This window comes from Prunus avium, chromosome 1, assembly GCF_965620075.1.
Source record: "Prunus avium chromosome 1, drPruAviu1.hap1.1, whole genome shotgun sequence".
Classification (NCBI taxonomy): domain Eukaryota; kingdom Viridiplantae; phylum Streptophyta; class Magnoliopsida; order Rosales; family Rosaceae; genus Prunus; species Prunus avium.
In genome coordinates this window covers 45,527,607-45,548,004 of record NC_142284.1, presented here as the reverse complement: position 1 = coordinate 45,548,004, position 20,398 = coordinate 45,527,607, and the positions used below count along the sequence as shown (strand labels likewise).

The 20,398-nt window shown below is 38.0% G+C and overlaps 3 protein-coding genes and 1 long non-coding RNA gene across 6 annotated transcripts; 3 read left to right on the top strand and 1 right to left on the bottom strand.

Moving 5' to 3' along the window:
* The first annotated feature begins 1,780 nt into the window (after window positions 1–1,780).
* LOC110754652 (uncharacterized) lies at window positions 1,781–4,536 on the top strand. Of its 2 annotated transcripts, XR_002526333.2 has the most exons (3): window positions 2,084–2,294; window positions 3,730–3,798; window positions 3,874–4,536. It is a non-coding gene; the product is annotated as an uncharacterized LOC110754652 (long non-coding RNA). The 2 variants fall into 2 exon arrangements; XR_002526332.2 differs by having other exon boundaries at window positions 1,781–2,294; window positions 3,730–4,536.
* On the bottom strand, window positions 2,472–8,294 carry TOM3 (tobamovirus multiplication protein 3). Its single transcript, XM_021955753.2, has 11 exons — window positions 7,849–8,294; window positions 7,489–7,579; window positions 7,298–7,350; window positions 7,119–7,211; window positions 6,961–7,032; window positions 4,818–4,890; window positions 4,679–4,724; window positions 3,692–3,755; window positions 3,546–3,599; window positions 3,176–3,253; window positions 2,472–3,074 (listed from the first exon to the last, which is right to left on the bottom strand). Exons 1-11 carry the CDS (start codon window positions 8,020–8,022, stop codon window positions 2,982–2,984), a joined length of 891 nt encoding a protein of 296 aa, XP_021811445.1. The 5' UTR covers window positions 8,023–8,294; the 3' UTR covers window positions 2,472–2,981.
* A 2,319-nt stretch (window positions 8,295–10,613) lies between these two features.
* LOC110754649 (Remorin family protein) lies at window positions 10,614–15,153 on the top strand. 2 transcript variants are annotated; one of them, XM_021955752.2, is made up of 7 exons: window positions 10,614–10,737; window positions 10,825–10,878; window positions 11,243–11,372; window positions 11,751–12,374; window positions 13,049–13,523; window positions 13,611–13,692; window positions 14,479–15,153. In XM_021955752.2, the coding sequence occupies exons 2-7, from the start codon at window positions 10,849–10,851 to the stop codon at window positions 14,680–14,682; spliced, it is 1,545 nt and encodes a 514-aa protein (XP_021811444.1). In that variant the 5' UTR covers window positions 10,614–10,737; window positions 10,825–10,848; the 3' UTR covers window positions 14,683–15,153. The 2 variants fall into 2 exon arrangements, with proteins under 2 accessions (XP_021811444.1, XP_021811442.1); XM_021955750.2 differs by having other exon boundaries at window positions 10,638–10,878.
* A 1,280-nt stretch (window positions 15,154–16,433) lies between these two features.
* On the top strand, window positions 16,434–20,253 carry LOC110754587 (CCCH-type zinc finger family protein). Its single transcript, XM_021955666.2, has 3 exons — window positions 16,434–16,784; window positions 17,724–17,834; window positions 17,976–20,253. The coding sequence occupies exons 1-3, from the start codon at window positions 16,626–16,628 to the stop codon at window positions 19,938–19,940; spliced, it is 2,235 nt and encodes a 744-aa protein (XP_021811358.1). The 5' UTR covers window positions 16,434–16,625; the 3' UTR covers window positions 19,941–20,253.
* The last annotated feature ends 145 nt before the right edge of the window (window positions 20,254–20,398 follow it).

Genomic DNA, 20,398 nt, shown 5'->3' with positions numbered 1-20,398 from the left:
TGGTTGGCCATCTTTGAAAGCATGCTTCTTGAGATTGTTGGGGTTATGTGTATCTTCATGTTATCCTAAGCAATAAATGGATGAAGTAAGAATCATCCATGTGAATTGGTTTCTTGAATACCTAATGTAAACACCATGCTATTAGGATTCTTGTGATGTTCATATTCTCTTTGAACTTAATGGGTTCTCCTTGTAATTGAATCGAAGTACGAACCATACCTAGGTTCGGTTATGGGGAGGGCACAAGTATTGTAGCACGAACCATGCACTTTACGTATATTAGAGAGAATCAATGCGTCTTGAGCCACGACCCATGGTCTTGATTGCGAACATTTTCATCAACATGTTTAGAGTTCATCATTTGAGTATTCATGAACATAGGTAGAATTGTTTAGGGTGGATTCCGAAACCCTAGTGTTTGTTACATTTTAATTTCACAATTTGATAATTCATCTCTGCTATTCTCATTTAAATTCAAAGTCCATTTACTTTCATGCAATAGAAATAGGTCACTTGAACCAAATCAAACCCCCCCCCCCCCCCCAATGTGTGTGTGAGTTGTGTGTTTGATACATTGTGTGTCTTGTTTACTGAATTCTGTTTATTTTCGTAACTGTTTTGGACTTTTGGTCCGCGTTATGTTCTTCGTTTTTGTGTGCTGAATCCAACCGTGTAAAGAACGTGAAATTTGGATAAACGGTTGGAAAGTTATAGGTCAAATACTGGACAGAGGTCGAAACTGGAAAAATAGAGAAACGAATCTGTCCAAATGGTGATAAAAGGGTGATAGAAAGTGTTGTTTGTGTTTTTCTCTAGTTTTCTTGTGTTGTTCCATTTCTTTTACACTTCTTTACTCATTTCTAGTTTCCATTTTGCATTTGTGCATTTGTGGTGTGTTAATTAAGTGTTCTCTTTGTACTCAAATTATAACTTATAGGAAGCCGACAAGTTCTTCGTGGGATCGACCCCGTACTTACATAATCTATACTTCAATAGATTCGTGCACTTGCGGGTATTTTTAATTGGTTGTTTGCACATTAATTTGTGTCCTCTTAGGAATGCAACAGTGTTGGTGGGTTGTGGCAGGAGTGAGTGGTCGGTAAGGTGAAATGGTGAGTTTGGATCTAAAAGGGGAAGTGGTCGAGTTGGGTGAGAGGTGAGGGGTGAGGGGTGAGGGGTTCAGGTGGGGAGGGATGGGGAGGGGGACACGGCAGATAGGGGGGGTGGGGTTGGCGTGCGATGAGGTGGGGAGCGTGGGGGAGGGCAGAGAGGGGTGGTTTACTTTACAGGGAGGGTGTGGAAGGGAGGATTTTTTATATTTGTGGTCGAAAGTGGAAGGGAAGATGGGTTTTCATAATGGTGGGAACTAAAAACATCTTAGAAGACCATTTTACCCCTGTATTTAACGAAAAAGATAACATAACTAACAGCAGGACAAATAATGCAATTGAAAGTGAAATGCAATTGAAATAAAGTTGAAGGATCATAGTAAACATTTTAGAAATTGAGAGATTAAATTGCGAATCAGGTCAAAATTCAAGGACTGTTGAACCTAAAAACCCAAAAATGTAAGATTGGAAAAAAAAAAACATTTAGAAAGAAAGAAAGAACGAACAGCAGACCCAAGTAACTTTACTTGTTCACAAGTTAATCCGAGTTTAGAGTTTCAATAATCTCCTAACTCAACTCAGTCCAAAAAGACACCAAAGTAATCTTCTAAGTTAACCACCTTTGTTTTTTAAACGTAGTTTTGGGGGGCAAAACAAAGAAAATCATCCGTTATCATGCAGAGATCAAGGCCATACTTACATACTAATTATAAGCAAACCACAGGTGTTTATGTACACCCAAACCCAAGTGAGTAGTAGTAACTAATTTCGCAAGTAATCCAAGCTGTAGAACCACGCACGAGTTTCATTAATCTCTTTTTTTCTTACGTTGGAGTTGGACATTACCTACCATTCAAAACCGACTTGAAAAATGAGCGGTAAAACCTACCATTCAATGTGGCGGTTGACAGAGACGACCAGTAGAGGGAGGGAGGGTGAATCAATGGATTCCATCACATATAGTCAACCATCTGAACCACCCTAATCAACTGAATCCAATCCACTTTCTTAACACCTTCATTTCTATTCTTGTTCAACCAGATGGTAAACCTATCTCATCACCTCAGAGTTCCAACTTCCGGGTGCAAACCTTCAACCTTCCTGCCCAAAGGCCGGAATCTAGATGGCGTAGAAGGCGACCGCTAGTTTCAGCCACGAAGAGAAGCAGGCAGAGTCTTGGAACAGGTACACACCATGTTGTAAACAAAACTATCACAGAGCAATTTCCCAGATCAAGTTATTTCCAGCAAATTTTACATAATTGATTCCTAATTTCTGCTGTTTACTCCATGAATATATAGCATTGTTCATACATGACAATACATGAAATGAAATGATATTTGGCAAGGCATGGACTATATATCAGACACAACACCACAATTCATAAGACAGTAATTTTTATAGTACAACAGATGACTGCAATCACATGTAAATACCATATTGAAGACAAAACTATCAAAGAGTGCAAGTTTTCTTCACACAATCTCCCCAAAATACCCACCCAGACCAGAGTAAATGACAGCAATCATACAGAAATCACATTTTTTGGGGTCCCCTTTTCCTATTCATGGAATGCTCAAGACTGTTAAAAAAACAAAGCACCAGTCATATGATTCAACACACTCAAAATAAAAGACCACGATACTAACATATTTGACAATCCTTAAAAGGTCATTTCTTTTCAACAAATCTACCACCCCCTGCTGAGAACAAACACTCAGAATCCAATAAAGCTGTTCCTCAAAGCATACAATGGTCAACTTTTCCCTCTCTAACCAACATTTCGTTTTCCATGGAGGTTAGATAAGCATCTCAAACTTCACGTATTTGTAAGACCATTCTTGGTATTCTTTCATCAAATGTTCTCCATCCTCAGCGAATAGGGTGATATTGTGTGATCCCGCGCTTTGGAGGCAACTTCCTCAAAATGAAAAGGACCAAAGAAGAAGGCAATATCTCCACCAACTACAAGAAATGAGGAAGGAAAATTTCAACGACCAAACTTCAAACTCCAATGGACCAATAAAGTTACTTTAGCCAAGCAAAAATATAAACCAAATGCTTACCAGGTAATATATAAAGTTTAGAATTGGGTGATTCAAAACATCAAGATCTGCTGCGTTATCAAATGCATTGAAGCACATCTGTAGCACAATATATAAGAACCATAGAAGCTTAAGTGGGGAATTAATAAATCAGGTGCGACAATTCAGCTATTACCATTCGTTTAGCAAAATGAACAGCCTTAGCTAATTTGATGACAGTTGGTACAACATCCAACGTAAATTATATGGTTGTGTGCTTGACACACATATTATATGGAAAACTAAAACAGTCTATCCATGTGGTTTTGATTGTTTAAAACTTTGACCTACTTCCTCAAGTTCAAGTAGTACTAGTAGTAGGCTTACTCCAAAAACATTCAAGCAGACTCACCATTATGCATCTGACAAGGAAACATGTAAAACATATGGTTGTCACATAGCCAACCTGTCAAGGCCAAAAACACAAAAAAGGGAAAATAAGTACATCTAAAGATCAAAACTTATGGGTGCTTAAGAAAAACTTTTTGAAGTGTTTACCTCCTGCAGCTTCTTACGTCGTCCTTTTGATTCTACAGGAAATCGCTGCAACATCAAGAAGAGTCTGCCAGAAACAACAGAGACTACCTTAGAAGATTGCCCATAATGTAAGTTTTATGTCAAAATTACATTAATACATACATGTCAAGCCTGTAAAAAGAAGTATTCATATTATTTGGCAGGAGATACGTTGCAATCAGAAATATAACATACACACCAAATAACCAGTGGAAAGGTGTTATATTTCCAAATTTTCTCTCTGAGAAGCACACATGCTACAGCCATGCTTACTGCTACAGAATTCATACTTTATGCGTGATTTTCACATAGTGAGATTAGCTGTAGCACACACGCATGCATAACTTCAGAAAGGTAATGACATTCCATTACAGAAAGGGAGAAGGTGAAACAGGCGTCTCAGCACTCTACCCATCTTACAGGTACCCATAAAAATTAAACATTCATCACTCATAAGCACCATGAGAGACCTACTTATCTTAACACCATTTGAGGAGAGAGAGAGAGAGAGAGAGAGAGAGAGAGAGAGAGAGAATAAGAACCATTTGTTCAACTACACCCAAAATTCAGTGACAGCTACACATAAGTAAAACAAGAGGCACGATACATAGTTACACATAATTAAATATGATGCATCAAAGAAACTACAATTTTTCAAGAAGACTCTCTATTGTGTTCATTTGTTTCAATTATTTGCTCTTCTGGGCTAGAAAACGTGGACAAGAGCATTATGCCGATTGAACTTAGTCCACAGTCTCCTCTTGTCTTAGAGCTTCTAATGTCTGATGTTTATCATTTAGAACCAAACACAGTATAATTCGATTCAACCAGTAAACTTATGTGAAAGCAACTAAATTCCAATTTGTGCTTTTGTAAGAGTTTCTTTTTACACGCCACAATGCAACTTTGCAAGGGTAGATGTTTCATATGTTAGACAATGCAGCAGACAACCAAATGCAGAGCGACTACCTTCCGCCATATAGAAGAAACCCAATGGCTGCAAATAAGGACACACCTGCAGGAACATATGTCTTAGAATAACAGATCATTGAGATAAACAAGATAAACAAACAATCTTCAAAACTATATGTGCTTAGAAAATAAATACCTGCAAAGAACATCTTAGATAAGATGAGCAGAACTGGTATAGGCTTCCACCATAATATCAACCACATAGCAATCTGTAACAATTTAATCGAAAAAATTAAAGATGATTCAATGGTATTACTATTATTCCCAAAAGGTAACAAGTAAACTTAGCAATATACATACAACTGTGCAGAGTGCACTACATAGTTGTACTACAATAAGGGCTTGTTTGGGAGTGATTCTTGGATGGCCAGAATCACTTTTGGGGAGAAGCACCTCCCACATGCTTCTCCATATAATCACTTTAAGCGATTTTAAGCGATTCTGGGGAGAAGCACCTCCCATGTGCTTCTCCATAAAACCACCTAAAATCACATAAAGTGATTAAATGGAGAAGGAATTATTGGCATATCCAAAATCACTCCCAAACGAGCCCTAAGTGTAATCTGGACCATATCAACTATAATTGAAGAGCCAACAAGTAGTCAATGATCCTACTTCAAACAGGCACCCCTGAAAACTCTCTCCATGTTTCCAGTGAAACAATCTCCCAACTTTTGCTATAATTTCTAAAATTTTGAATTCAGTAAAGACCAATATTTTTCTATATTTTTAAATTTTCAATTTAATTAATATAAAGGTGGAAATCAGCAGAAAACTCTTCTAAACTATTTGGGATATATGAGTGGCCAACATAGAGCTGAACCTGGCAGGACTTTGTTTGGAGATCAGAATATCAGTTGTTAAGCATGGATTTCATGCAAATAGGCGAGTAGGAGATTAGTTTGGACTCAGTCCCAACAACAGTTGAAAGACACGTGAGTTAAAATGGCCATAGTTGTGTCTGCAATTGCACATACCATTTGCACATGCAATCATTCTAAAATATGCAAATATTGAAAAAGAGAGGGAATGGAAAAAGCTTCTACCTCATTTTTCTTTTCCATTATGGAAAATAAAAATACATCATGATTCAGAACAATTTTTCATCTCCCAAAATAATATTAAGGTCTGGTGAAATAATATTAGAATCTGAAGACACTTATTTCAGGAGTTAATCAATGACAACCGCGAGGACAAGCCAATTCCAAATAACATGCACGTGCATATAGGAGCAGTCTTTCTTGCAATTATAGCATTATATAACATGTCAAATAGTAGATTGATAAACAGAAATAATCCCATGCTGCTTTTTCCCTTTTCTCATTTCTATCACGTGCTTTCCCATATACTTGCAGGATGAAGAGGGAAGACACCTCATTGAAGCTATTTTTAAACATCCCATTCTTTAAGTCCCTCAATGCACTAAAGGGAATACAACGGATAGATACGGGCCTAATCGTAAACCTAATTACCAGGAAGAAATGAGTTGCATCATGATATTCCCATCCAGCGTGACATTTAAACAAAACCATCAACCCATTGCCTTCCATCACTTCCTCGCATTTAATAATATCTAATAAACCTCACTAAACCCCTTGGATGCTTCCAGTAAACTACGGGTCAAAGCATAAACAAACAATTGTGGGCACCTAACAAAGCCATCACCCCATTACCTTTTATCTACTTTCTTGCATTTTATAATATCTAATAAAAAACTCCCTAAACCCCTTTAGTGCTTCCAGTCAACTGTCGGTCAAAGCATAAACAAATTCTATAACCCTAGCCTGCCACTCCTTTTCAAACTCTTTTCTTAAGAACTTTGGCCCTTGACCCCATCGAACAGATCTATCAGTTTTGACTACTCAATTGACATCTGGTTACATCTATATTTCATTAATATACACCAACAAAAGGTTTTTAAGAGCCGTATTCCTGAAAGAGATCTTGTGTTCATATATGGAAAGTGACTTCAAAAACCATTCAACTGCATTGTTTAAAAGGGTCCCTAAATGACCCTCTCACAATCATTGTTACTTGATACACCTGCTAAATTATCTTTGATATTTTTCAAAAGTTGCTGCCATATAATCAAAAAAATTCTACATGTACATGAATTGAGAGAAACAATTAAGAAATATGGTGGAAAGAAAAATAAGCTGGAAACAACATTATTGTAATGCGCTATTTAGAAACCATGACTTGCTTCCATGTAGAAGACTCCTACCCCAAAAGCTCCTTTTGGCAGGACTTAAAGTCAAACAGTGGAACAGAAATTTCACCTGAATTACATAAACCACAGCATTAATAGTAAAGAAGCTTGGCCTCAGTCCATCTGTAGAAACAGCACGTGCCTGTTCAATGTACACAGTGAGGGTCAGAATGAAACCACCTTAGTCCAACCACTACCCACCCGCAAGTAGTTTGAATGAAATATAACCTGATAGTAAATTTCTGCCCAGAACAGAACCAAGAGTGCGTAAGTTGTGAAGAAAGCAAGACTTGGCATATCAAGCAAGATATGTCGGACAATCTGGAAAGCAAACAAGGAAAAACTTCAGTTAGCAGTTACTAAGAACAATTAAATTTAAGAAAATGACGCCAACTATCAATTTCAACCTCTGGATGCAGCTTCTGCACTTGCCGGCGGAAAACAAACACTGCTGCTCGAACTACAAGAATAAAAAAGAGAAAAAACAAATCAAAACTTACACCCAACCCAACACACATCAAACACTATTAGAATCCTGAAAATGAACCAACCACGATAAATAAAATTAAGCAAAAGAAAACTTGAGAAACGCACAAACCTGCATTGACAACAAAATTGAGAAAGTGGAAGACCTTCTGTGTGGTCCAACCGTACTCCGGCACTCTCAATTGTATCCGAATCAATTGAACCTAGTATTGAATAATTATTAAAATAACGTATAAATCTTCATCAAATTTCTACATTAACCATTAAATTAATCTTCGAAGCAACTCAAAAGTACTGTATCTTTCCTTCATTTTCCAAGCAACCAAACGAAAGCTAAAAAAATCCTAGTATGCGAGATTTAGAATTCAGCTAAACAAATCAAAATTGGTACCTACAAACTACTCGTATAGAAATTGATAAAGAAATACATAGAGATAGAGATGGAGACGCATATAGATAAAGATATAAATACCAGGGCAACGATGGCGACGAGACCGTAGAGAAGAGCGAGAACGTGAAATATACGGTCTTGCCAAAGAGGAGAGTCATTGACGTCATGCCACCAATTGGACGCGTCTCTCAGATTGTAAGCTTTCACCGCCGACTGAACCAGCCCTACGCTGCTACCGCCGCCGACATGCCCCATCCCAAATTACACCAATTTCTTCGTTTTTTATTTTTATTTTTTCTATTTATTGGTATTATTCTGGATAATGGAATTATACAATTATAAAACGGGAACTTTCCGAATCCTGATGATGAAGCCAACACAGTTTGTTTGGAGATTTGAGGAAGAAATTAGATTGGAGTTGCCCCGCGAGAAAGCGAAGAAGAAAGAAAGAAACAATCAAATCCAAACTAAATTTAAATTGAATCGCCTTCGGTTTTTCTTTGTTTTTTATTTTTTGTTTTTTGTTTTTCCGCGAAATTGGAAATTCCAAAACAGCCGGCAAAAATAGGAGAGCCCGAAGCGGAGTACTGTTCTGTTGGGCTTTGAACATTTATGGGCTGCTTCTTGAACTTTGGTTAATTGGTCCTTATCCCTCTTGTATTTGGACATTGGGTTCATATTTATTTACACGTGTGACTCCTCCGCTCATTCTCCCGAAACAGGAAACACACTTGCGAACATGACACCTCCATCAACAAAGCCATTTAGAGCATCCATGAAGGACTCTTTAAATTACATCTTTAGACAAATTTTAGGAAGAAATTGGAAAAATACAACTACAACTATGCTCCCTATCCACCTTCTAAAATAGAAAGACCTCTAGGAGCTTCTAAATCTGATGAGAGAGAAAGCACTTTTAATGACTTCCTATAATTTAATGCTGCTTTATTTTATGAGTATTTTAAATCTTTAATTAATACTAATTATTTTTCATATTATTTTTTAATAGAGATGGACCAATTAAAAAAGAGTTATAAAATTTATGACTCCCTAAACTAGAGAGTATGATTAGAGTTTAAATTTTATAAAGAGCTCTTAAAATAGTTTTAATGTGTTTTTAGCTAAATTTTAACTAAAAAATAGAGAGCACAATTGTGGATGCTTTTAATATATATTGATTCTTATCCATTTAGTGCCTCTGTTTTTTTTTATAATTATAATAATGAAACGATGCATTGATAATCAAAAGCATTACGTTAGTTTGATTACCTTGTTGGACAGGATTACTAATCCTAAATCAAACCCGGGTTGGATTATGTGTAATCTTATTAGAATCAAATGAAGTAGGATTATGAATCCTACCAAAAGGTTGGAATTAAGTTGGATTCTAATAGCCTGCACGTCAACAACAGTTAAAACCCATTGGCAATAGCACATTTAAATTCAATCATTTCATACTCATAATTATATTAATGTTACCATTTCAAATACAGTATAATCCAATACAATTTAATTCTACCGAATAATTTAATTCAATTTTGATAACAAAAAATAATCAGTATATATGTATTATGTTAATATCTCTTTATGAAGAATTGCATGGACTCAATAATAAATTAATATGTGGGTTTTCAAGGCCTTTTCCGTAAGAATCGACATAAAGGTGTCTAAGATTCATTACAAGTGCGAAGCTTAATTGAAGCTAAGTGCCTCTACATTGGCACATTTAGGTTGACATTGGTGCGAAATGTACAATAGTAGACCACAGATGCATCATTTCAAAGTATAAAAGGTGGAATATGATTATGCCATGCAAGATTTTAAAATAAAATAATTCATCACAGTGCACGAAGTTACTAAATTTAGTGATGTTGATATTGTTTTCTCTCCTGTAAGTGTTCGGAATGCCATTAAAATAAAATAAAAATTTACATGTAATGGGGATAACACTATTTTGCTATTCCCATTACAAGAAAGTATTTTTGCATTAACATATAGGAAGTTGTCACATTCTACAAAACTGAACCATATGTATAATCTGACCGACCACTATATATTATTATTTTTGGGAAACTTCCCAATCCATTATTACAATAAAAATTTGGATGTGATCTGTAATATTTAAAGGAAAAGTTTCACTAAAATAAAACTTTAGATCCAAAATAATCTTTGTCCACCAAATGAATAAACAAAGTATTGGGAGCATGTGACAATTTGGCCTTTCAACCATTCGATTTGATTAGGATATGTGTCTAGGTGTTCCACGTCTAAACTAATTAGGAATCTGATGGGTTTGAAGTTTGAACGGTCAAAGGGGTAGGAGGAGCCAAATGGATATGTCTGTGGGTCTCTCTCCCTCAATACTTATGATAGTCTGCGTCGCTTGTCATCTAAAAGGAAAGAATGTTTGCATATTCAATGCATATGCAGCTACGAAGTTAAAACTCTTTGTTGGTTTGTTGAATACGAATTGGTTCCTCTTTACTGGAAAAATTTACTGCTTACTGTGTTTACAGATTACATATACAAAATTATTTCAGAATAATGTTGTATATATTAAAATTTTCCAAAGATAATTTTTTATTTTTTGGTCAAGTTCCAAAGATAATTTAGGATTGCCAAAGCTCTCCCATCCCATGTCAAGCAGTCAAAGATATTTGAAAGTAGCAGATCTTCTGCATTGGGATCATGGAGAGACACAAGCCCATGCCCAAATTTCCGAGTTTATAAAAAGGCATCCAATGAGTTTCGGGCCCTGAATTAGTGAGACTTTTTTATTTTATTTTGGTACACAGTTTTTCTTTCTTTTTCTTCTTACTTTCTGCGGGTCCTATGCCTACGTTGTCTGTAAACATAAATAGTCTCACAGAGAGAGAGAGAGAGAGAGAGAGAGAGAGAGCGACTGAAACGTGACTTCTTGACTGCAACTTGAAGCTCAAAAAGAAAACTCAGTAACTCACGCATCCTGAGGTATGCCTATTCTATATACAGAGACTGAGTAAAAATGTTACAGATACAACACATTGCATGATGTGCACGGAAAAATTCCCATTGTAGGTTCCTCATCAACAGCAAAATTCTATGGATTACGAAAGGATCCAAAAGCCTCAGGTTCCTTTCTATTTTCTTCTTCTTTTTTGACACAATGTGTTGATTTATATTTTTCACTCCTCTTCTCTCATTCCTATGTATTACTGTTATAGATACACAAAACAACGCATCGTTTTCAAATATTGTTTGTTGTTATTTATTTTTCTTGCTTCAAGCGTGTGCAAAATCCAACCTTTTCTTCTCACTTTTTTTTTCAAAAGAAAAAAACTGAAAAACCCAACCTTTTTGATCTGTCAATTTCACGAATTACACCCACAGTTTGCTTCAAAGTTTTCACCTTTCTCATCTTTTTGGTGCAAACACAAAGACCGAGTACAGGACTTTTGCTATTATTGGATTGTTCATTGGGTATTTGGAAGTGCAGGGCGGTGGGGGGTTTTCACCAGGGAAGTTGAGGACTATGCTACTGGGAGTAGAGAAGAAGAGGAAGGAAAAGAAAGATCCTGAATCTAAATTTACTTTGAGATCTCAACCTTCTGACTTTGATGACGCTGGTTAGCTCTTTTTCTTTTGAGTTTTGGTTTACTTTTTTTTTTTTGATTAGTGATTATTTGCTTGCTTCATTCAGTATTTGAATCTTAGATATCTTATTCTTTGAATTAAGCAACTGGGTCAGTGGCGATTCCGATATATAACAGAAACGGAGTGGTTTGCTCTGTTTGCTTCGATTGAAGCAGCAATGGTTGCTTATGTATTAGCCTGAATAAACGTAAAGCTATGGCATTTCGGTTGGGTTCTGCCAAAAATGGAATTTTTGTTATTTTCTTTGGAAGAATAAATTTAATGCGATCTAATAAAACCTCATAAGAATTGGCGAACTTGATTATTGATTTTCTTACCCTTTGGGATTTTTGGTTAATCTATTCTTGCAGGGGGTGGCGGTTCTGATAATTGCAAAGATGTAGATGTTGTTAGTGTCCTTCCTGAATGCTCAAATTTGACCGCTGCTGACTCTGTAGGCTCAGATATGCTTAGTGACCGTAGATTGAAGGATAACACATCAGTCAATTCCAGAGTTAAGAACCAAGAAGACCCTTCTTTAGATTGTGATAGTGGGCATGATGCTGTGAGTGTGTCCTCATCCATATTTGAGTTTCAGAAGGCAGAGCGTGCCCCGCAAAGAGTGCCTATTGCGCCCTTCTCCAAACCAGCGCCATCCAAATGGGATGATGCACAGAAGTGGATAGCGAGTCCAACTTGGAACCGCCCAAAGATGGGGCAGGCTCAAATGCAGGGTGGGCAAGGAGTTGGATCGAGAAAGGTGGGTAACTTCGGTTATGGGAGTCGACAACCGACCACAAAGGTTGTTGTTGAAGTTCCAGATCAAAAAGTAGCTATTTTTGAAGAACCAGATACGAAACGAATTGACACAAATCAAGCTAAGATGGAAAGTGGGGGGAAGAAGTTTGTTACTTGGGAGTCTGACCCATATCCCATTGCTGATTCGTATGGCAAACCTGTGCTCATGATTGAGAACTCTGCTGGAGAGTCAGCAAGTAAGAATGTGTCTTTCTTCTTTACTGAATTGGATTTTCAGTAGGAATTATCATTTAATGCTTGAACATTTTAACAGTAATTCATTTGGTACATCATTTTTTATTCATACCATTTTATAACAGGAAAAGCCATTATATATGCTTAATAGAAAATGAGTAGGTGCCCATGTCCTTACTGCTGTCTGGTGTGGGAAATGATTTGAAGACAACGGTTTTATTCTTGTGTTATTGCAAATCCGTACCACTGTTTGACCATAATTCAGATACATCAGATACATCGGACCACTGTTATCGGTATTACTCAAGCGAGCTGTTTGGTAATCACAAAAACATCTTTTTGTCAGTGGTAGACCCTTTTAAAGGATGAGGTTTTTTTATGCCTCCTCTTCTTCATAGTGTCAAGTGAGGCCTACGAGAAAGAAAACTGCTTCTGTAATTTGTTTATCAGACTTATTCTTCCTTTATAGTCTTCTCTTTGATGGTTCTTAGACAGGCCTATAATGTAGGTATATTTAATTTGTGTATTCTTTAATTTCTTTGTATTTTTTTCTTTTGCACTAGGTGGTGTGTTGGTTCTCAATTAAATTAACTTTCATGCACAATACTTTACAAAGTGAACTTTCGATGAAAATTTGAAACTTACTAGCTGCGCACTTGCATATGATTTTGTGCAGTCAATCTTAGTCAGCACGATGCTTCTGCAGCCTTGCATGGAACAACAACATTTATTCCTCCCCCTTCAACAGCAAGGTCTGTGTCAATGAGAGATATGGGCACAGAGATGACACCTATTGCTAGCCAAGAACCCTCCAGGACTGGAACTCCTGTGGGGGCAACAACGCCAATTCGCAGTCCTACTAATTCAAGGCCATCAACTCCTGGCAGAGCTGCACCAGCTTCATCTCTGATTGACCAAGAGGCTAACAAGGAGTTGTCTGAAAAGGAGTTACAAATGAAAACTAGGAGAGAGATAATGGCTCTCGGGACACAGCTAGGCAAGATGAACATTGCTGCCTGGGCTAGCAAAGAGGAGGATAAGGATGCATCTACTTCGCTGAGAACTGTACCAGCTGAACAACCGGGTAAAAGTGTTATTGAGACACGTGCAGCGGCATGGGAGGAGGCTGAGAAAGCCAAGTATATGGCTAGGTTAATTCAAGCCCTTCATTTATGCTTTGGCTTTTCTGTAATTATAAATTGTGGAGTGATCATGTGTCCATCACTGCAATTTTCCAGGTTCAAACGGGAAGAGTTGAAAATTCAAGCATGGGAAAACCATCAGAAAGCAAAAACAGAAGCCGAGATGAGGAAGATTGAGGTACTTTTTAGTTGCTTTCTATTAGAAGTCATGTTGCGGCAGCCATTCTCTATTCCCAATCTCATATTTCCCTTTATTATTTTTTAAATAAAGTCTATAAAGTAGCGTACAAACTCTCGCAAGACAACATAACAATAGCCAATTTAGGTCAGCTGGGCAGGACTGATCATCTAACATTGTAAGACTATAGCCCAATGTTACCTGGAACATAAAGACTGACCGTGCTAAACTGCAAGAGGGTGGCTCCTGATGAAGAATGCACTCTCTAGGGCTTCATCCCCTAAAGTCTCAATGCACTTGCTCATTGTGGCATAATGCAATGCAGACATGTGAGAGAACCTGTTAGGCAGCAGATACTGTTTTGCCCAACAGCTTTTATGAGGTGGAATCAGAAGGCATGCCCTTCTAATTTTCTGATAAATTAATTATTTCATACTTCAGTTTCTCCTTCTCATAAGGCATACAATACATCTTTGTGTTTGAAAATTTTCAAGTTTATTTTTGTATGGTAGCCATCTTTCTTTAGGTCTTTGTTGTTGTCAGGACAAAAAATGGTAGAACGCCAGCCTTCTCACAGGTTGAGTTGCTTGGGCTGTGTTTTACATATATCATGTTGGTTGGTTGTTTGATTTGCTTGAATACTTAAAAAGAGTGTAAAGTAAGGCTTTCCGCACTAAATATAGAAAATCATCAGCTTCAAAGACTTGTTAGCTAACTTGAACTTCTAATCTATGAATCCTATTGGAAATTATGCAGTTTCTTGATACTGACAATCGTTGCTTCCAGGTAGAGGTTGAAAGGATAAGGGGACGGGCCCATAGTAAGCTTATGAATAAGTTAGCTGCTGCGAGGCATAAGGCTCAAGAAAAGCGAGCAGCATCAGAGGCCAAGAGAAACCAGCAAGCAGCAAAAACGGAGCAGCAAGCAGAGTACATTCGGAGAACTGGCCGCATCCCTTCCCCGTTTTCTTGTTGGGGTTGGTGCTCATGATATTCGAATTCGAATCACTTCCTGCTGTGGAGGCCTTTGTTCCGTTCTTCCCCATATATCCATGCTCATACACACGTTATATTCATGAGCATGTCAAGATGTCCAGCCATCATCTCCACTTCTAATGTAAAAACCTAAAGACTTGATTTGGCCAAGCCTATTAAAAAAAAGTTAGCAAGTACTCAATGTAAGTATCAGCGCATTTTTTGTTGTGCAGACCATTGGCCTTTGATTTGATCCATCCAGCAATATTCAAAATGAATTGTTTCACTGTTTGTAATCATACTCCTGATCTTGTTGTGAAGCAACTGGTACTGTTGCACTGGATTGCTCCCAAGCGTGGGATTTGTAAAATCAATACTGATGGTAGCAGGAAAACTGAAACGGGTTGTATTGGTGCTGGTGGTATCTTGAGAGACTCCACTAGCAAGTGGTTAAATGGTTTTTCTGTGAATCTTGGTATTGGGACAATTCTAGAGGCTGAACTGTGGGGTGTTTTTTGGGGCCTCAAGTTGGCTTGGAATATGGGCTACAGAATTGTGGAAGTTGAATGTGATGCTAGCTCTGTGGTGGCCCTTCTTCAGAATGCTCATGTGTCTGATCAACCTCTCTTTAGTCTTCTAAACTGTTGTCATCTGAAGCTTCATGATGACTGGATTTGCTCTCTTACCCATATCTATCGTGAGCAAAATCGTGCTGCTGATCTTCTGGCTACCAAAAGCTATGATTTCCCTCTTGGTCCTCATCTTTTTGCCTCGGAACCTGCCTTTCTCAGTACTGTACTTGCTGATGATACTAGCAATGTGGCTAGTCCTCGTTTAATTCCTTTATAATTGTTGTTTCTTTGTTTGGGCTTTAGCCCTCCTTAACACCAAAAAAAAGAAAAAAGAAAGAAAAGAAAAGTAGAAGCCTCATTGAATTGTGGCATTACAAGCAGGGGATATGTTTTAATTTTTATATTTGTTCTTTCCAGGAGGGAAGGGTAATGTTGGCCTTTCACATCCTTGTTTGACGAATTTGGAATCTGATAAAAGGAAAAAGAAAAATTTTCATCAGGGTTGGAGGGAGGACAGTTTAAGGTTTACTGCTTCCCAAATGCCAGCAGACAACAATGTCCTTCCGGACTTCCATAGTGAAAGTCTTGAGAAACTTGCCCAACAAAACCTAATCATGTTCAACATCTTCAACTCATAAAATAACACAACACACGGAAGTCACAATGTCGCATAAAGTACTTACCAAAATAAAGGTCGCACAAATAAAAGTACTTTTAAATCTATTGATATAAAATATGGAGTGTTTCGACCAATAAATAAATAAATATGGAGTGCAAGTATTTATAATTTATACTGATAAATTTAATTCATATTAATTAAAATACTGATAAATTTAATTTTTATCTTAAAAAAAATTATAAGATCATGTACTTATAAAATAAAAGACATGAAAAGAGAAGTTAATTGCTGAAGTTTTTAGTTTTAAAAAATGGAAAGTGCCTATCGCTTTTCACTCCCAAAAAAAAAAAAAAGAAGTGAAAACATATATGGGTAAAACTGGAAAGTCAAAGATCTTTTTGGGGTTTTTTTTTTGTAGGTCTCGACCAAAAAAAGAAGTTATTTTCGGGAGTGGGGGTGTGATGAGAAATATGTGCAATAGAAACACCCTACTGCTAATTTATAATACAATCTAATTTTTTTATTTTTCTATTTTTTATTTGTTTAAAATGAAAAACTATGGCTTAGCTTAAATCCTCATCATCATATTATACACCCACTTCCTCGTTCTCAATCTCTCTCTCTCTCTCTCTCGCTATAAGACTTGCCCATCTTGTGGCGGCTCCTCTTCAAGATTGGATCGGCCTCTCTCTACCCCTCGCTCTCTTCCTTGCTTGGAATCGATCTGCTACCGAGACGATCCGTGGAAGTTTTAATTAAAGAATCGCCATGGTAGTTGGCGCACAACCACAGCCGCAACCACAACAACAGCAGCAGCAGCAGCAACAGAAGCCACCACAGCAACCTGAGACGACTGCTGAAGAGGAGGCCTTGAAGAGGAACACCGATTGCGTCTACTTTCTGGCCTCGCCTCTCACCTGTAAAAAGGTTCGGCCTTTGTTTGAATTCAAATTGTTCTGGGTATTCTTGCTTTTAGTTTTAGGGTTTTAGAGTTTAGTTTTTGTTTCGTTTCTGGTGGGATCTTGGGCTGGTTGGAAGTTGTGGTGGAATTTCTGGCCATAAGCTTTCAGATTTGAATGTTTCACGATTGTTATAATTGATTATTTTCTCCGTGATATTTGGATGTCAATTGATGGGATTGGAATTGGGTTTATGATGGATCTTTCTAGGTTACTATTTGTTCCTTTGGGTAATTCTGATTTTCCTGTTCTCTTAAAAAAATAATTAACCCTAGGTTTAAATATATTTGTATATAAGGGGGACTAGTTTTATTGAATTGCTGCTAGAAGTATGAGGGCTATGGTTTCTTGAATAATTATGCGATAAGGTTTCTATGTCAGAATCACTAATGGGTAATCTTGATGAGCTTTCTTTTAGGGGCTTATGCAGTTGATCTATGAGAAACCTTATCCCAAGAAAATTTATGTTAGAATATAGTGCTTGCAGCTGAAAATTAAACCTTTTTTCACAATTGGTGTATGCTAAATATTTTTGGTAGCCTGCGGGATAGTCTCTGTTACTTTTGCTGCTGAGCTGGGAAAAGTTAATTTGTTACAGAATTTGGGTTCTACTTTAGGCTATTTCTAGATATGGGTTTGTGTTCTTGACCATTTATGCCTTAGTAGGTACTGAAATTGTGTGAATGGTATATATAAAGCATGTCCACGGGCCTTTTTTTTTTTCTCAGTCACCATGACTTGATATACTTAGCAATGTATTTGAGTTGTTACCTTTGGCATTTTCTTTTCCTCTATTACACAGTAGTGTCTCAATGTAAAGGGAAACCACATATTTTATCTATACTAATATACCATAAATAATGGTTAGATTATCTCAATGTTAACCTTATTGATACTCTGTTGACAGGGAAGTGAATGTGAATATCGCCACAGTGAATATGCTCGGGTCAACCCCAGGGATTGCTGGTACTGGTTGAATGGTAATTGCTTGAATTTAAAATGCACGTTTCGGCACCCAGTAAGTATTGTTTTCTTATCTTTGTCCAAATTTACTTGTTTCATATTTAAACTTATGCCCAAAAAAAAAACGTTACTTTTTGCCTAGGTCTCCAATCATTTTATTTGACATTGTTTCTGACCACATGTTGTTCCTCTCCAGCCTCTTGATGGATTGTTAGGAAGCCCAGCAGCAACTTCAGCTGGACCTTCTTTGCCTCTATCACATACTGTGGCAACACCTACGACGCCTGCAACACATGTGACTTATAACTCAAGTAAACAAGCAGTCCCCTGTATTTTCTTCCAAAAAGGGCAGTGTTTAAAGGGTGACAGATGTGCCTTCTCGCATGGACCAAATCCTATGACTGGCAGTAAAGTTCCACAGGCACCAGCAACTACCCATGGTACAGAGGCTTCAAGTCTTAAGAAGGTTTTTGGTGGCCTTCAAAAGTGCACTCAAGAATTGAAGGTTCCCCAGGCAAGTGCCTCAAAGTCAGTTGGAGTGCCTCCTCAAGCTAAACCTGCTCCAAAATTTCAAACTGTTCCAGTCAGGAATGGAGTTAGCATTGAGAGGAATGTGCCATCAACTAAAGCATTGGATGATGAGGCCCTTAGATACAAGGCAACAAGTGTTCCTCCTGTTAGCAATGGAGACTCTACAAGTCAGGTCAATCATTTACTTCAGGCTCATGTATCAGACCATCATGGTTACCAAAACGGTAAGGATGCTGATGAGCACTTGAGGGAGTCCTCTCCTGGATTTGATGTTCTTGTAGATGATGAGCTTGGAGATTCTGATTACTACCATGGTGAAGATCAATTTGGAAGAGCAAGAGGTCATGAGGGGAGGAACTTGAATTCTGTGAATGAATATGATCTGGATCGTCCGGCTGATTACAATTCAATGGCTGATGTTGATCGAGAAAGGTTTTGTGACCCACGGGGCTATGACCCTTACGATCACATGCAAGGGCACTATGCTTGGGACCAGCACAGGGCTTCATCTGAGAGACAGTTAGTGGGTCCTGCCCGTCTTGAGAGGAGGGGTTATCGCAAATCTGATAGTCCGGAGAACATTGATGAGTTAGATCTGCGACATCGTTTATCCAAGCACAGGAGGGTAAATGGTCTGAGATCCATCGTCAGCCATGATTATGCACTAGATGGTCATGGCCATGTTGAGGAGCGAAAAAACCGTCCTCGTAGGGATTCACAGCAATTGCCCTCACATGAGGGCTCTCTTAGTAGTCGTCTTCATGGTAGAATAAAGCTTCCGGGTGGGTCTCCACCAGTCAATGGTGGTGATTTGCGCCAAGAAAGGGAAGTTGACAGAGGAAGGAGTCGAGGCAGATTGTCACCTAGAAGGGCTCCAATATCCTCCCAACAAGGAAGGCTTCGAGACAGAATAAAAGGAAGGGTAGAGGACTATAATAATGAGGAGAGAAATTTTGGGGCTCATCGTAGTAGGAGAGAAATAATGGATGACCGAAGTGATGACTTTTCTCGTCCTAAGCGTCTTTCAGATCTGAAAGGTGGGAAAGATGGAGAAAATAAAGAGCAATCTTATCTTGGAAAACGGAAAAATGTGATGGATAATTATCAACAATCGGAAGGTGATATTTCATTTGAAGGGCCAAAGCCTCTTAGTGAGATTCTGAAGAGGAAGAGAGAAGCTGAAGCAGCAGCTTCTGGGAGTGGGAAATCTTCTATCAATAAACAAGGCAATAATCAGAGAGAAAGCAGGGTGAGCAATCCAGGTGAGACTGAGTTTGCAGTCGCAGAGGTGAAAAGCAGTCTGCCTACTGTGGCCAAGGAAGAGCCCAAGTATGCAACCGAAGATGCAGTTGGAGCCGAAGATGAAAAAACTGATGTTGCTCATGGTCAGTCTTCACAAGGACATAATGCTGGAGAGCTTGAGACTGAAGAGGGGATGATTGATGATGAAACATTGGAGGATCAGGAACCTGAAGCTGAAGATCAGAGGGAAGGAGACTATGATTATGAACAAGGGGAAGATGGTGACTATAACTATGAAGAAGGTGAAAATGCAGATGGTGAAGAGGAATACATGGAAGATGAAGATGGGGATGACTTTGCTAAGAAGATCGGTGTCATGTTCTCCTGATTGGGTTAAGGAGAGAGAGAGGACTGACTCTGCTCGTTTTCCATGAATATTGTTGTGTTGAGGGACCTTCCAAACTCATTTTGGTGGTTGGTTCTGATTAAGTAACATGGCTGCTCTGGTTTCTTTATAGAATTAGGGATAGCAGGCCTTTTTGTCGCGTTATGTTAATCGAAACCTTTTCATTGTATTTAAATCTGATTTAATGGGAATTCTTCTTTATGCTTGAGGCATTTTGCTGTGCTTGTTTGAGTGCATGGCTGTGGCCTGTAATGTAACAGTAGATTTAATAAGATCTCTACTTGTTATTCTCACATTTTCTTATTTTTCCTTATTTGTTGTAGGTTCTGATAATTTTCTTTTTCCCCTGAAAAAACCACCAGGTGTTAAGCAGCACTTAATATAATGCTGACAAATCAGTAAGAATATTTTTATTAGTCATGTGGGTTCTCTCTCTCTCT

Bases quoted from the DNA above. Each gene is read 5' to 3' on its own strand.
- TOM3 (XM_021955753.2), bottom strand. From the start codon at position 8,022: ATGGGGCATGTCGGCGGCGGTAGCAGCGTAGGGCTGGTTCAGTCGGCG. The intron at 7,351-7,488 runs GTTTGTGCGTTT...TTATTCTTGTAG, and splicing joins CAATTTTGTTGTCAATGCAG to TTCGAGCAGCAGTGTTTGTT. The intron at 3,756-4,678 runs GTAGTCGCTCTG...TGTTTCTGGCAG, and splicing joins TTTCTTCTATATGGCGGAAG to ACTCTTCTTGATGTTGCAGC.
- LOC110754649 (XM_021955752.2), top strand. From the start codon at position 10,849: ATGGATTACGAAAGGATCCAAAAGCCTCAG. The intron at 11,373-11,750 runs GTTAGCTCTTTT...CTATTCTTGCAG, and splicing joins TTCTGACTTTGATGACGCTG to GGGGTGGCGGTTCTGATAAT. The intron at 13,524-13,610 runs GTTAATTCAAGC...GCAATTTTCCAG, and splicing joins AAAGCCAAGTATATGGCTAG to GTTCAAACGGGAAGAGTTGA.
- LOC110754587 (XM_021955666.2), top strand. From the start codon at position 16,626: ATGGTAGTTGGCGCACAACCACAGCCGCAACCACAACAACAGCAGCAG. The intron at 16,785-17,723 runs GTTCGGCCTTTG...CTCTGTTGACAG, and splicing joins CGCCTCTCACCTGTAAAAAG to GGAAGTGAATGTGAATATCG. The intron at 17,835-17,975 runs GTAAGTATTGTT...GTTCCTCTCCAG, and splicing joins AATGCACGTTTCGGCACCCA to CCTCTTGATGGATTGTTAGG.